Below are 17,527 nucleotides of genomic sequence, written 5' to 3' on the forward strand. Positions count from 1 at the left end.
AACTAGCACTTAAAGGAAGTTCCAGCCCATTGCTGCCTGCAAACACAAAGTACATGGGAGGAAGGATCATGTCATCAGTGATCCCGCCCCACTCCCAGCAATAACAAGCGGTGCCTCGCTGCTGCTGATAGCGCTGTACACTCGTGTACAACTCCTATGAACCCGTCCTACACTCTGCGCTGAGCAATTCATTCACAAAAACGTACAACCATGGCAACTGCCACAAGCAGTAAAAGCAGCAGCAATGCGATCATGATTGCAGGTCCCATGCAGTCTCCAGGTGGCCACAGCCTGGACCACGTAAGGAGGCAGCAGCTCATGGACCCTCGCAGAAGACAGGCTGCTCTCTCATTCCTCACCAATATCTCTCTAGACGGGCGACCCCTGCAGGACTATGCGGGAGCAGAGGATAGTGATGCAGGTGTAGCAGACAGGAATTTGCATGGTCTGCAGTATGCACATAAAGAGCCAGTACAGAGTCCAGCACCATGTTCACCGTTACCTGGCTCTCCCCTGCACCAACTGCATGTCCAGCACAGTAGAGCAAGCTGGGCCTCTCCACATCTTGTAGCGGTATGTTCAACAGGGGTCCTGCGGGAAGACGAGGAGGAGGAGATGCATGTGTTAGGACAGGAGCTTGCAGAAGCCGAAGATGCGTTTACTGGTGTCCCCATCACACCTATGAACGCAGGGACAAGGGGCCGTCTAAATTCATTCACCTATGGCATCCCACCAGCAGCTTTCGGTAGGACGCCTGCTGCCCAAATCTTCTCCTGCTCTGACCCGCTGCAAGGGGTGTTCTCCAGCGCCATTGACAATCAGAGGTCACGGTAAGTAAGCTCTTAGGAAAATGTACAGTCTAATATGATCTCAGAAGCGAAGAATGTATTAAATAGAGCATGTCACATATTTAAGAGGGGAAAACAAATTTCAGCTTGCATATGATTTGGGACTTGGTTACCATTAACAACTGTTAAGTTTTGGCCTGTGGGGGATAAACAAGTCAGCATTTATGTAATCATTCACCATATTCATAAAATAACTATATATATATATATATATATATATATATATATATATATATATTATAGTTACAGACTGCCCTGTTTAGTCTGAATTATTGCGACAATGTTCTGATGTATCCATGACTTATATTCAGAGATGGACTACAATGGGGTTGGCAGGGACAGCTGTTCAGTTCCCAAGTGCCACTTTGCACCGACTGATTATTAATTGTTCAATATTGCAAATATTGGTGTACTGTGGACCTATCTGCTGCTATACAGGTTTTACATGTTCACAGATCACCCCTTGCATTCATTTGGAGGGCATAAGTATTAAGTCATGAGATCTTGTGGCACTATATGAATCCTGTTAATATAGGTAAATTGGGACTCTGGTTTCTAGAAAAATAAGCAATATGGGTTAAAGATTTTCAGTAGGAAAAAGTGACTGTCCTATGAAAACCAAGGACCTGTGAGAGCGTTTTGTTGGTTGCAGTGCCCCGTATTTTGGAATTTGTATTAAGAGGAAATTCAGGAATGTACTGGCGCATCCACACATGCACCATTTCCTCCGTCACATTTTGTACATTGGCACAGGCCTCTGTAATTTTGTCCTATTTTCCATATACATTGCATGGAAGAAAAGGGGTCAAAAGCCACAGTCCTGAGTTAATTTAATGGACCATTAACTAAGCGATATGGTACTGGCATCTTGCATGAGCTGTGAAGGTAAGTAATAATTATGTTTGGAGTTCCATAAGGGTATATATAGGTGTTGGACTGGCCATCATTAATCACACCCCAGCGTCTTGCTGTCCAATTGGCATGTCTCTGATGTTCATATTAAAAATGGCAACTGTGAAATAAATTTCATAGGGAACAGGACTTGCCAAAGTTTGAGATACAGTTAGGGCTACTTTTAAGTTCAGGGGCTAATGTTCTTCCTATGTAACTTATGCCCTGGCTATAAACATAACTGTTATATAAAATGCTAGCTTATTTATGATTTTTAGATAAGTTGCTTTTTTTTGCATTTCAGGATATTTTTGAGCTTAAAGGGAAAGTTTTATATTGACACTTCCTTAACCTGAATATATGTAGCATTTAGGGGGGATCTCTACCAACATCATTCACCATGCCTGGTGTGACATCTTGGGAGGAATTTGAAGTAGGCTGGAGGAGTGTCCCTATACTTTGGTATGAAACTCTTGTCATTGGGAAGCAGCTACTCCAATCGCATACAAAACGAATGAGCTCCCCTCTCCAGAGAAGGATCCACCATCAGACTGCTGCATGGGGGAATGGGTTATTATGGTCATTTTATGCTGTGTAATAATTTATGTATTTTATTAGCTTAATATTGAAGTCTACAATTATTATTGGGGCTTATTATAATTTTGGGGACTGATTCATGCCTCAGATATTGTGCAGTGTGTGCATTTAATGTAATGTTCTTGTGGTCATATGGCTCAGTGCTACAGAACAGTGTTTGGAGCAGACGGTTGTCGGAGCTGCCTGAACTCAAAGCAACCTTAATCTACCAGCCATATTTGTCTTCCGTTTGAGGGGCAAGGGCCATACAGGATGGGTCATATAATGTTATTACTATGTGTTTATGCTTACTGTGTGTGAAATACTCCTTGTTCTCTATACCCATTGGGAGAGTGTCACGTAACATCACTAAGGTGCCATTCATTGAAGTGATACCTGCTATGCAGTTATATTAGAAGTAGTGTTTGTGCTCCAAGTAAAATGAGTCGTCTTTATTGTTTTAACATTACTTAGATTAAGGTCAATGTGTGGCCCTCGTGAAGATTTTATTTTAGGTTTTTCAGAATATGAATGACATTAAAAGTAGAAATAAGTTAATTAATGTAGAGATTAAGGGTAATGTGTGGCCCTATTGAAGGTTAGAGGGCCGCAGAATGTGGCCTCTGAAGTCTATCAAGTAGCCATCTCTGCTTTACACCATTCATCATTTATTTCCTTTGTAAGTAATTTTGTTGCTTCAGCTGTTTCAGAAAGCAGATTTAGGCAAACATACTGCATAATGGCAACTAAAAAGTAGAGATGGGCGGTCTCGGTTCCCCGAGATCCGAACCCACCCGAACTTCACCTATCCGAGTACTGAGCCGAGCTTGGTACTCTCACGACCATTCGGATTCGAAATTGAGGCAAAACGTCATTGTGACGTAGTCGGATCTCAGAGCTCGGTTCTCGCGGTATTTGAAATGCATAAATACCAGCCTAAACCGCAATCCAGCGCCATTTGACAGAGGGAGAGAGCAGAGTTAGGTCACAGGCTGTATTAGAGCAGGGACAGAGCAATTATTGTATACCTTATTCTTTCTATTATTATTTCAATTCTGATACCAGTTCTATTAGCAATTGTTAGAGCAGGAAGAGAGGAGGATAGAGGAGGCATTTTTTTCAATATTTTGCACTACAAGTGCTTTGGGGTGTCCCATATTCCCCAGTGTGAAACAATAATTTTTCTGGCTGCCAAAAGTCATATTTAGCAGCAGTATCTATCTATACAATATTTTGCACTACAAGTGGTTTGGGCTCATTAAAATGGATTCAAAGCAGTCCACATATGAGCAGAATCAGCAAGCAGGTGCTGGCACCAGTCCTGATGGCCTGATGGCCTGATGGTAGTGTTCCCACTACGTCATCTGGTAAAGCCTATGTAAAAGTACATAGTCTTTTTAAATCAGGGAAAAAAACACACCCAAAAAAAAATAAGTATACTTATAAGTATAAGTGTAGGGTGCAATCTACCCCCAAATAGGAAAGGGACTTGGGGCATTTCTATATCACGTGCAGTCTTGAAAGGCTGCTGTTTTGGCAATTTGTCAATAAGGGTAGGGTGTCATACACAGACTGACCCCAAACTGGCTTTGTCCATTTCAATTAATATTGTACAGTCTATAACGGCTGAATTTTTTACTATTTTCTACAAGTGGAGGGGGGCCTATAGAGACAGAAACCAAACTGCCTTTGTCCATTTCTTTATATATTTAAATATAAGTGTAGGGTGTAATATACACCCACAGACGATGGCTGCATTGCCAATAGGCACAGATGGAGAGGAAGACAATCTGGTTTGTGTGTAGAATTAATGATGGCCTACCAGGAGTTAAACTGTTTTTTTCATAATTTATTAGCTTTACAATTACCTTACTTATCCAAGATACAGGTGGAGCACTAAATTAGGTTATTTTAGGCCCCAAAAAATTGATTTTTAAACAAAACCAAAACGCGCAAGGGTGGTTTTGCCAAAACCTAAACCCGAAGGTAATCCAGATCCAAAACCAAAACACGGGGGTCAGTGACCATCTCTACTAAAAAGTGACAATTTTAAACATTATTTGTATTTCTAATGCAAATCAGTCCATACTCTCCTTGCTTTCAAATTAGAAAGAGCATACTATCACACTGGTCTAAACGTAGGTGTGACTGGATCACTTATAAGTAACTTATGGTATAAATTTAAAGGAAATAGCGCAGGGTGCTTATTTATATAATTGCAAATGCACTTATTTTTTGATATTGTGAATATATTTTTATATTTCTTGGGGAATTATTTTCTTTGGAGGAAATGTATATTCTGCAACTGTTGTAAAAAAGCACCCACACTAATCTCATGTTGATTGGACCTTTTGATGTGAGTGTCCAATACCCCTTTAGACTTGCTGTCAGATGTCCACTGTGTCCAAATTAAAATGCAGGAAATCACAGCAAGGTTTTAGGATATCACAGATAAGCGTAAATATTGTTAGCTTTGCATTGCATGTAAATCCATGTTTGAGTAAACAAATTGCATCCTGATTCTAAAAATAGACTGTGAGGCTGTGTCTAAAACTGTATAAAAAGAGAGCCCTTGTAAACTGAAATGTATCATTCTGATGTTCCATCTGACCTGACCACTGATACCTTTTAATCAGTGGAACTGTCCTTGTCAGGACACTTGAGCGACATAAACATCACTTTCTGCTTCAAGACCCTGCTTGACAACTTCTTCAATATTGCTGTAATCCTGTGACCTACAGATTAGACCCAAAATCTAATCCGTTTCCGGCTGTGTGAGGTTTTGACCCAGCTCTCCAGTACCACCACTCTGCCGCTACCCAGCAGCTCTGGCCAATGTGATAGGCCAGGGGGAATCCATCCACAGCACCCTGATCCAAAGTAAGCAGTCAGGGGTACCAGCCCAATTGTACCAGCACGGTACAGTACACTAGCAGTGACAGTTACTCAGAAGGAACATGGTTTTGGACACCATAAAGGAGTCTAGTGGTGGCAGCAGGCTCCTCCTACTGCGGCAGGAGGGGTGTATTTTTACACTTGAATCTCAATTTTATTTAGCACGGATAATCCACCATTCTAAAAAGAGTGCTTGAGTCACTTATAAACTAATTTAGTAAACTGAATGACATGATTGCAACAAAACAAGCCACATTTAGTGTTGGCACAGATAGCTACGTTTACACAGAAAAACAACACGTAAATAATTGGGGATCTGCTGTGTTACTGTGTGATCAGATTCTGATGTCCCAGAATACACCTCAAGAACCAAGATAGTTGTGGTCTGCGCCATAGACAGGGCCCTTTTCCTTGGAGCTGGACATTCTCATCAGTACTGATTGAATTATAACACTATGAAAACATCCATTGCATGTATGAACATCGAGCATTTAAGGACACTCAAATTTACCATGACAGGAGATGATTTTACTCTTGAATGAGGGCATTTCATTTTTTAACAGCTTTCCTGCCATATCATCTCAATGGGGTTCAGATCTGGACTTTGACATGACAATTCCAAAACCTTAATTATTTTCTTTTTTAGTTTATTTGCTTGTGTTCTTTGGATTATTGTCCTGATGCATAATCCAATTTGAGCCAAACTTCAGTTGTCCGACACGTGGCCCTTCTATTTGTATACAGAATACTCTGATATAAAGAGAAGTTTATAGAGAATTCAATGACTATGAGACATCCAGGTCCTGTTCCTGCAAAACACTCCAGACCATCACCCTCCCACCACTGTTTGTATGCTTTTGTTGCGGTCATATGCTGTTTGGTTTTCAAAGATGGCATTAAAAACAAAACAACAACACTTTGGTCTTGTTTGTCCAAAGCATGTTGTTCCAGAAGTCTAGTGGTGTTCACATGCAACTCCGTAAACCTAAGCCATACTTGTTCATACTTTTTCTGGTGGTAAACTCATGAACTGTAACATTTACCATGTAGATTTTAGATTTGCCTCTAGATGCCTATGTGTAGCTGTTGGGTTAATTTGCAATTTCTTTGTACATCACAGTCTCTGACCTTAGGATGACTTTTCCATGCCATCTATGATCAAATAAGCAGGTTGATTAGAAGAACCTGGCTCAGTTTACCTTTTTTATTGATATTTGATATGGAAGCATTATGAGCGTACTAATTTTTTCATGCATGCCTTATAAATTGCTGAAAAAAAGAAACCATTTGCAGAGGGGCTAAAACTTGTTGCACTTGCATGTCGTATCAAATAGTGAACCCACCAGGCTATGTTTGTGTCCTGAATTATCCAGTACTTCACAGTAGTCCTAGAGGCAGGAAGTACTATAAAGATTCAGAGGATAGCCTGTTCCAGGCCTGGTAACCTCATTATTTTTTTGAACATTGGGAGTGAAAATCGCAAACTGACTGACAGGTATGTGTTGGATTATAACACAATCTCAGCCCCTAATAGAGAGACCTTCTCTGGAGTTGTTCAACGTATGAACAAGAAGCATTGGAAATGAAGATACTCCTAATCACATGTTTGTTTGCATTCCTAAACTGACATACCAATAAATAGTTTGAAATAGAAGAACCTACCTCCTGGGCTACCACATGGCCCAGCAAGAAAGACTAATTCATTCTCCAGGATCCATGATCTCTCAATATGTCCTGCTCTGAGAATTGTAATTATATGGTGGTATGGTCTGACAAAGTCATTTTGTGGAAAATTTGTGATCTTTGTGAATTGATTATGTGCTGCACAAAAGGAAAAGTCAGTGCTGAACATTTATGAAAACTGTTCTACAAGTATCTATGTATAATAGGTGATGTTTCTGGGAGGATATTGGGTTAATGTTTAACTCTTTTACTGCACCAACTGGTTGGGTTGCCCAGCCTTATGTACCACCTCTTTTGGTACAAAATCACCTTGGCAAGTAGCTGGTTAAAGTAACATACTTTTATTGTATAACACAACACTAGCAATTACGACTATTCACATGAATAAGTACCACATCAAGTCTAACATACAGCTTTATCCCAACATTGCTGTAGTTAGTGTTCCCGGAGCACGGATCCCAATCCAGCTGATGGATAGCAATGCTATCCTACCAGCATGGTAGGGACCAACCTGATATCTCTCATCTTTTGGCAGGCTCCCAAAGTGGAGTTCCTGGTGGGCCCGGCTACCTCAGGCCCCTGCCCCCTCCTATAGGCAGACGTGGGTCTAGATTGTACATATACCTCAAATGTTGAGAGCTGTGGCTCCTTTAGGTGTCCCTGACATCAACTAATGATGGCCGTGCAGAGGAGCCGGGAAGAGTTTGTGGCTTCACTGAAATGAACTGTAGCAGTTTTCTGTTGTCAGACTGGTTGCCAATTTGAGCAGATTCAAGGCACTTATTGCAACTACTATTTGGGTCCTGAAATATTTTGGAGACTGGTATAGTCACATACTCATTGCTTGTCGTCACTCGCTCATTGTTTGCAGCTGTTGACTACAATGTGACTTAAATAAATGATATCTTATTGTAACTGTGGGCTAAGCATTTGTTGAAGCACAGTGCAAACAGGTCACAGCTTGTGTTTTAATTTCAAATAAACAAGACAATCTCAGAGCTGATGTTAAACTTGGTACCAGTTAGTCTCTTTAATATTAAAACCCTTGGCAGACTTCTCCAACTAGCTATTACACAGTCTACCTTTGTTACACACTGGCGAGCTTGCAGTCATCTTCCTTCTCATCTCTAGTGCAGCCGCTGCTCCTCAGGTTATTCCCACTGATCTGTGTCAGCAGAACCGCCCTCAGCTTGTCCCTACTGTTTATCTTGCTGTACAGTCTTGTTCACACAGCACCTCTTATTATAGATGTACTGTTCTGCATCAGAGGCAGGGTCCCTAGGGTCCCTGACATTTGCCTTTTAACAAACGATGGCAAGTGCTACATCCTACCTGCCCAGGTAAGACGGGAATACAATGAGGGGAATGACTGACCCGGCCAACCTGCCAATCATACCCAAGCTCCAGACCCGAAAGACAATTTAGAGAAAAACAATGCAATCTTTGTATGGGGTGGCTAGTTCTTATTATATGGTGATGATGATACATTTCCTCTCTCTATTTTCCCTTTTTCCTCAGCTTTCAACTTTATTTCTTGTTTTTAGATTTCATAATAACAAGGGGGTTTTTATTGTTTGTTTGTTTTCTTTCGCTGGGGGATGTGTGTTCACATGCTTTAGTTAGCAAAATTTGTTTTAAGAAGTAAACAAATATTTGGCCATACGGGGCACTTCTGCCTACTGACTTGTGGAACTTCTCTTGCCTCCCCCCCCCCCCCCCACCACACACACACACACACACACACACACACACACACACACACACACACACACACACACACACACACATTGTGTTGACCAATTTAGCAGATCGCTGTTTGCACTGTTCCCTGATTACTGTCTATTTCCTAAGGTCTCTCCCTCAACCCCTTTGCTGAATTCCATGGAACAGCTACAAATGCAAGAAGCAGGGGTGTGACTAGAGCTGGACTTCACAGCAAGATTGTGGCGTAGACCTAGACACACATAATAAATTCATACCTACCATGACCTCCGTCCCCTGTCGGTATCCAACAGTACAGAATACTAATTACTGTGTCTTGTACACAAACATATCTGGTGGTTTGGGGAAGTATATAAGTATATTATGTTGAGCATTGTCCGCTAAAATATTTCTAATTCAATTGTTCATAAACTTTTGTATATTTTGTATACTACTTTTCTTCCATATCCCTCTGCTGTGAAATATTGGTGAGAAACTGCTACGTAATGTTTGGAGGAGAAAATGATATGTCTCACAGTTCTCAAAGCGCTGGAGTCATAAGTTCAATTCTGACCAGGGCCCTGTCTGTGTGAAGTTTGTATGTTTTTCCTGCGTTTCAGTGGGTTTCATACAGATGCCAAAGGGACGGGGTTGGGGGTTGAGATTGGACGGTTGGAGAGCAATGTTATTGGAAAGACCACTGGCGCTATATATGAATATCATTATTTAATCCTCTTAGCCAAAATAACCAATAGTAAAAATACATTCTTTAAAAATAAACATAAATAATTATACTCCTAAAAATGAATGCCAGAAATATAATAAACCACAATATGAACGTACTCCTCTATAATAATATATCTTAAAATTTGATATTTATTATATAATACTGAACCACAACTTTATGCAGTTACAGCAAACTTCAGAAAGCAGAACCACTGCTCCGTTTCTATCACCTCCTCTAATGGCTGGCCATGCCTCTCTGCCAGCTGGTCACACCCACCACCATAGGACCCTACCATTGTATCCCCCCCATTGGGCCCTTCATGCCCCTGTCCGACACTGGGGCATGAAGGGCAAATAGCGTATGTATGTGAAACCTCAGGGTGGATCATCAAGTTGGTGATTACCTATATAGCAGCTGCCATTTACCACTGGCAGAGATGGAGGAGCTGCTTTCATCTGATGCTTGGACTAGGTGGGGAATTCAAACTGTAGGTGGTAAAACCCTTGAGATCACTTTTGGAGCAATAATTTTCTGCATATGCTTCTTCAACGAAGTATTGATGAGTAGCTTGAACCACAGGTCTCATTGTCTAAAAATATTCTGAGGGAGGAATTCAGTTGGTCGCGTTACCGTTAAAAGTAGTGCGCCCTGCACACTACATTACGGTTATAGTGTGCATAATTACCGTTAATACAGTCATTTCCAAGCAGACTTTTTGCTCCCTGAGCCGCGAGCAGGAATCTGTGTTAAAATTACCGTATTAACGGTAATACACTTAGCGCAGCTCTATTCTGGGGGGAAATTATGTAATAAAAACAAAAGTTCTGTCACTTGAAGAAAATTGTAGGTCCAAAAACTATAAAGGTGTTATTCATATGCCAAAGGGTTTTGTTAGCAGATCTTTACCAGTAACTTCAAAATGGCTCAAGGGATATTTGCAGACATTTTGGAGTGGAGCCTCCAATGTCTGTCTGCACATGAACAGATCCTTCTTGCTGGCAGTGGAGGCCTGAAATATACCAAGCTGAATGTATGCCTGGGGATGCCACATGGATTGCAGATCCCTTAACAGTGGTCTTCACTGCTCGCCAGTGAGTGAAGTTCTGGTCCCTTCCAAGACTTGAATCCTGAGGTTGTATGAGAAGAGGAGTGCCTTGTTGTCCGAGTGCCTTGTTGTCCGAGTGCCTTGTTGTCCGAGTGCCTTGTTGTCCGAGTGCCTTGTTGTCCGAGTGCCTTGTTGTCCGAGTGCCTTGTTGTCCGAGTGCCCTGGAAGTCTTTGAGCACCTCTTTGAAATGCTAGTAGTTAATCAACTGGACTGTAAGACAGGCTGTGGAACTTTGAGGAAAAATGGCTACGCTGGCTCTGGTGAATGAATTAAAGTCATAATGTGGTCTTGGAAGCCCTGCTTAAAACTGGAAAGATTCTTGAAGGTGAAGAAGAGGTGAGAAGTAGGAGGTAATTGGATGGTTAAGGTAAGCTAATGTTAACTGATTTACTGGTGTTGGAGAGAAGAGTCAGAGCCTAACAACATCACAGATGGTTACTACTTTCAAAGCATAAATAAAATAAATGTTTCCTAAGGCGACCAAGGGCTCTATGTGTGTCTGGTAGCATCCCCTGCCCGCTGAATGGTTTCACAACAGTCAGAGCAAAGCAAATGCTTCAAAACTTATACAGCAAATAATGAAACCACGGAATAGAGCTACAAGTGATACAAAAGCATGCTTTGAGTTTACTGTATACGTTTTTTTTTTTTTACTTATTGCTTTTTATTTTATTTTTTTAATTTTTTTTAAATAATGGTAGGGTAAAAAATAAAAAGGGAAGGTGGGCAAGGGGTATGGGTATACAGTAATTGCAACAGACAATAGCAATGCTTAACATATACTTTCAGTAAAACATAAGATACATATAAATGATATAACGGTTCACATAACAAACAAAGGAGGAGTTCTTGCTAAATGTCCTTCTCTTATTATTAATCTTTAGTTTCTGTTGTAAATATGCCATATAACCTGTGCGGATGATGCTGAAGTCAAGTACTCGAGTACTTCAAAGCTTCTCTGTGTTCTGTTGTATTTATTTTAGATAATTGTAGCAAGAAGGGATTTCTGTTGGGCTATAGGTGCACCTAGTGGCAATGAGGACATGTCCAGAAACATATCTGTCATATGATGGTAATGTTACAGGGAAATATTGTAACAGGATTGTCTCTGGGGATATTATCAGGTCAGTGTTACGAGCCGTGGCGGTGCCCAGCCGCCGCGACTCACTTACCAACGTTCCGGCCGTCGCTATGGCAACCGGGACGTCACTTCCGCCTATAACCCGGCCGTTGCCGGGGCAACGGATGGACGCTTCAGCGCTGTGTCTCGGCGGTGAGTAGCCGGGCGCATGCGCTTAATGGATTACTTGCCTGCGGGCTAATTAATTATTAGGTGCAAGGGGGCTGGATTCTGCCAGAGCTAGGCTCTGATTGGCTGGGCTTACTATTTAAGGCAATGAGGTCTGCTACCTCATTGCCGGTTATAGCTCCTATGCTCCAGTCTGCTGACCTGCTTGTTCCTGTTCCTGTATCCTGATACCACTACTGATTTCCCGTGTATGACCCTTGACTTTGAATTGGACTTCGCTTGTGTTTCCTGTGACCCTGATCTCTGGCCTGTTTACCGTTTCTGCTATCCCCCTGTGACCCCTGACCTCAGCTTGTTCACCGATACTGTTGTCTGCTGCCGGCCTTTGACCTCTGCGTGGACCTCACTCCTCTTGCCTGGGTTCTCCCCAGCCGGTACACACTTCACGACCCTCTGTCAGTCTGCGGCCCAGTCTGTCCCCACCATCAGGGGCTCCAGTGAACACCTGATTGGCAGAGTAGATTCCGGGTTGTGTTGTGCCGGCTGGAGGGGTTCCTAACATTATAACCGGCCCACTCACAGAGACGAGGTTGGAATGGATGCAAGTGGATCCACACCGTCTCCGGCACAAGCCCTAGCAGCCCATGTTGAGTCCTTGTATCAGATGATCCAGGGATTGGCTGAGCGTCTGTCTGTTCAGGAAGAAGCCGCAAAAACTTCACAACCCACTCCGAGTTCCACCTGTGAACCTAAGATGAATTTGCCGGATCGCTTCTCTGGAAATAGATCCCTGTTTCGGAATTTCAGGGAGAGCTGCAAGCTCTATTTCCGGTTGAGACCTCGCTCCTCTGGGTCAGAGCATCAAAGAGTCAGGACTATCATTTCCCTCCTACAAGGTGACCCCCAGTCCTGGACCTTTTCTTTGCCACAGACCAGTCCTGCCATGCAGTCCGTAGATGCTTTCTTTGAGGCATTGGGTCTACTATATGATGACCCGGATCGAGTGGCTTCCGCGGAAGCTCATCTACAGGCCTTGAAACAAGGCCGGCGGTCGGCAGAAGAATACTGCGCTGAATTCCGTAGATGGTCACCTGATAGTGGATGGAATGATCCCGCCTTACGTAGTCCGTTCCGTCTCGGCCTATTGGAACAGATCAAAAACTCTTTGGTGCAATACCTATCTCCTACATCTCTGGAGGATCTGATGCACCTCTCCATTAAAATCGACAGGAGGTTTAAAGAGCGGAAAACCGAAAAGGAGACATCATCACCTCCATCCGCCTTCGTTCCTGTTTCCACGGATGGTGAGGAACCGATGCAATTAGGGGCATATCGTCTTTCCCCTGAGGAAAAATTCAGGAGACAATCACAAGGCCTATGTCTCTATTGTGGCATAAAAGGCCACTTTTTCCGTTCCTGCCCAAATAAGCCGGGAAAAGAGCATGCCTAGGGAACGAGGGGAGAGTTCACATAGGTCTGCAGATTGTTTCCCCGAAAAATGCTGTTTTGATTCCTGCACAGCTCATGTTCAGTGCTCGTTCTGTGAAACTATCGGCCTTCATTGACAGTGGAGCTGCTGGCAACTTCCTTGACATCGAGTTTGCCCGCTCTGCTGGGATTCCGCGGTTTAAACTCCAATCTGCCATTATGGTATGTGGCTTAGACGGTAGTCCGTTGCCAGGCGGCAAGATTACTTGGGAGACCCCACCACTACAGTTGAACATTGGCGCTCTACATTCGGAATCCATAGTCTTCCCTCTTATCGAATGTCCGTTGGTTCCGTTAATTCTGGGCCACCCCTGGCTATCCCGCCATAACCCCGTCATGGATTGGGTAAAAGGAGAAATTGTCCAGTGGAGCCCTCATTGTACAGTCTTGCTTGACACTACCTCTGCGTGTGATTCAGTCTATTCCGGAGCAGCTCCCTTCACAGTATCATGACTACCGGGATGTTTTCTCCAAAAACGCTGCTGACACTCTACCACCGCACCGGGATTTTGACTGCGCCATTGAGCTCATTCCGGGCTCCAAATTACCCAAGGGATGCTTGTACTCTCTCTCCGGTCCAGAGACCAAATCTATGCAAGAGTATATTGACGAAAACTTGGAGAAAGGCTTCATCAGGCCATCCAAGTCCCCAGTAGGAGCCGGGTGCTTCTTTGTATCCAAGAAGGACGGCGGACTCAGACTATGTATTGATTATCGAGAGCTGAACCTTATTACGGTTAAGAACACCTATCCCCTTCCTCTCATCTCCGTACTTTTTGATCAACTAAGAGGGGCAACTATCTTCACAAAAATTGATCTTCGTGGTGCCTATAATCTCATACATATTAGAGCAGGTGATGAGTGGAAGACTGCATTCAACACGCTCTCGGGCCACTATGAATATCTGGTCATGCCGTTTGGCCTTAGTAATGCTCCTGCTGTATTCCAGAATTTGATTAATGAGGTGTTACGTGAGTTCCTGGGACACTTTGTTGTCTACTTAGATGACATCCTCATATATTCAAAATCATTGTCTGTGCACCAGGGTCATGTCAGACAAGTCCTACAGAAATTGCGGGAACATCACCTCTACGCTTAACTCGAGAAATGCGAGTTCGAGGTCCAGAAGGTATCCTTCTTGGGCTATGTAATCTCCTCAGATGGTTTCTCCATGGACCCAACCAAGGTCCAGGCAATCCTGGTTTGGGTACAACCGAATAACCTCAAGGCGGTCCAGAGATTCCTGGGATTTGCCAATTATTACATTAGATTTATTGGCGGTTTCGCGGATATCGTGGCTTCTATCGTCACCTTGACCCGCAAAGGAAGTGATCCAGCTGTTTGGTCACAACAGGCAATGACTGCATTCGAAACCCTGAAGAAAGCTTTTGTGTCTGCTCAGGTCCTCAGACATCCGGATCCTAAGGTACCATTTATTCTTGAGGTAGATGCCTCTGACGTCGGTGCTGGCGCCATCTTGTCACAAAAAGATCCCCAGACCCAACGCTTACATCCATGTGCCTTTTTTTCCCGTCCGTTCTCCTCAGCGGAAACCAACTATGACGTGGGAAACCGAGAATTGCTGGCAATTAAATGGGCCTTTGAGGAAAGGCGACACTGGTTGGAAGGCGCTGCACACCAGACAGGCTCGTTGGTCGCTGTTCTTCACTCGGTTTAACTTTATCACCTATCGTCCTGGTTCTAAAAATATTCAAGCGGGCGCCCTGTCCAGAAGTTTCCTGGCACATCATGCTCCGGTCACTAGCCCAGAACCTATTGTTCCTGTGTCTATGATCCATGCCGGATTAACTCAAGATTTGAGCTGTACCTTACAAAGGTTCCAGAGGTTAGCTCCTGATAATACTCCGGTAGGATGTTTGTTTGTGCCTGTTCATCTAAGAAAGGCAGTCCTTACTGAAGCACACAATAGTCAGTCTGCGGGACACCCTGGAGTCTTCAAAACATTGGAAATCCTTTCCCGCACTGTATGGTGGCCATCACTGTCTGCCGACGTCAAGAGTCACGTCTTGTCTTGTGAAGTTTGTGCCAGGAACAAAGTTCCCAGGACTCGCCCGGTAGGTAAGTTGGTTCCGTTGGCCGCTCCTGCAAAGCCTTGGACACATTTGTCCATGGATTTTATCGTTGATTTACCACCTTCTGCAGGTCACAATACCATTTGGGTCGTGGTAGACCGCTTCAGCAAAATGGCACATTTCATTCCATTAACCCGGCTTCCTACTGCTCGAAATCTAGCCATTCTCTTCATACAACATATTTTCCGTCTCCATGGACTTCCTTCTGATATCGTTTCTGATCGTGGATCACAATTCATTGCACAATTCTGGAAATCTTTCTGTACCCTACTCGGAATTAAAATCAGCTTGTCATCTGCATACCACCCTCAGTCAAATGGGCAAACCGAAAGGGTTAACCAGGCCTTAGAGCAATTTTTAAGATGTTACACATCAGAATTCCATGATAACTGGTCCTCCTTGTTACCCTGGGTGGAATTTGCTTGTAATAACTCGTGCCACATATCCACCAAAGTCTCTCCGTTTTTTTGCAATTATGGCTTTCACCCCAGATCCAACTCCTTATACTCACTCAAATCTGCTGGTATCCAGGAGATCCGCTCCACTGCCAGGGACCTCAGACTTATCTGAACGAAGGTACACTCATCTTTGAGACGAGCTTCATTTGCTGCAAAAAAAAATTCTGATCGCCACCGTACCATCTGCTCTCTCAAGGTGGGCCAGAAAGTATGGCTCTCTACAAAAAATATCAAGCTCAGACAGCCTTGCAAAAAGTTGGGCCCTAAGTTCATCGGGCCATTCTCCATTATCAAGAAGGTTAATTCTGTAGCATTCAGGTTAAAAATTCCGGTTTCGTTAAGGATCCCCAACACATTTCATTGTTCATTGTTGAAGCCGGTACTGTATCCGAGCCAATCTTCAAGTGTGCCTGGGAGAAGTTTGAATGGAGATATGTGGTCCAAAGGATCCTGGATTCCAAAAGAGTGCAAGGGCAGGTGCACTTCCTGTTGCAGTGGAGGAACCGCGGGTTATAAGAGTGGTCTTGGGTTACTATTTAAGGCAATGAGGTCTGCTACCTCCTTGCCGGTTATAGCTCCTGTGCTCCAGTCTGCTGACCTGCTTGTTCCTGTTCCTGTATCCTGATACCACTACTGATTTCCCGTGTATGACCCTTGGCATTGAATTGGACTTCGCTTGTGTTTCCTGTGACCCTGATCTCTGGCCTGTTTACCGTTTCTGCTATCCGCCTGTGACCCCTGACCTCAGCTTGTTCACCGATACTGTTGTCTGCTGCCGGCCTTTGACCTCTGCGTGGACCTCACTCCTCTTGCCTGGGTTCTCCCCAGCCGGTACACACTTCACGACCCTCTGTCAGTCTGCGGCCCAGTCTGTCCCCACCATCAGGGGCTCCAGTGAACACCTGATTGGCAGAGTAGATTCCGGGTTGTGTTGTGCCAGCTGGAGAGGTTCCTAACAGTCAGACCCAGTTACTTGTCAGATTAAGTTTACTACTTGTGCCCCTAGGGGTTTTATTACTGGACATTCCCAAAACACATCTAGCAAATCCCCAGTGTAGCTCTCTGTAACGCTCTTGCCTGTTCCCCGTTCCAACGCTGTCCCTCGCTACCGTGATCGGCACTTCTGGGTAGCGGGTCACATGACTTGGCTGCTGAGCCGGGCTATTTGAATCTCCTATATATAACTCGACACTGACACTTGCTCTGTGTCAGTGCAACTTGGTTGCCAGCGTCTGACTCCTGTATCCTCTGGGTGCCCCGCTCTCTGTGAGTTGTGTATTTGCTGAATCACCTGTGTACCGTTCCTGGATTGTCTGACTACGCTACTGGATCACCTATGTACCGAACTTGGCTTGGCTGACTATGCTTTATTGGATCATCTGTGTACCCTTAGAATGTAAGCTCGCATGAGCAGGGCCCTTTTCCCTCCTGTCTCCTCACCTATTCTTCTGCTCCGTCGTAGCATGCCTGGAGTTTCTGAAGTATTGGTACTTTTTGTTTATTGTTCTGTACGGTTTCACCCTGTATAGTCTACTCTTTGTACTGTGTGCGGCGCTGCGGAAACCTTGTGGCGCCTAACAAATAAATGATAATAGTAATACCGAACTTGGCTTGGCTGACTATGCTTTGTCTGAGTACCCGATCCTAACTGGTCAGTACCCTTGCTTACTTATTGTACTAGATCCTGTCAGCCTTTTATCCGTGTGCATTTATACATTTGACTCCACCATTATCATCACCCCTGTATTGCTCTTCTGGGACGATTTATATTCCTTGAGACCTGTGTTACTTCCTGAGACAGTTCAGGGTGCA

General features: G+C 43.8%; 1 protein-coding gene across 1 annotated transcript in view; it reads left to right on the top strand.

The window, feature by feature from the left end:
- Positions 1–90: 90 nt before the first annotated feature.
- CABLES1 (Cdk5 and Abl enzyme substrate 1) overlaps positions 91–17,527 on the top strand; it is an 87,579-nt gene continuing 70,142 nt past the window's right edge. The window contains exon 1 of the mRNA XM_075213416.1: positions 91–830. Within this exon, the coding sequence (XP_075069517.1) occupies positions 211–830 (620 nt within the window). The 5' untranslated portion in view covers positions 91–210. The remainder of the gene's footprint in view (positions 831–17,527) is intronic.

Source organism: Mixophyes fleayi, chromosome 5 (assembly GCF_038048845.1).
Source record: "Mixophyes fleayi isolate aMixFle1 chromosome 5, aMixFle1.hap1, whole genome shotgun sequence".
Classification (NCBI taxonomy): Eukaryota; Metazoa; Chordata; class Amphibia; order Anura; family Limnodynastidae; genus Mixophyes; species Mixophyes fleayi.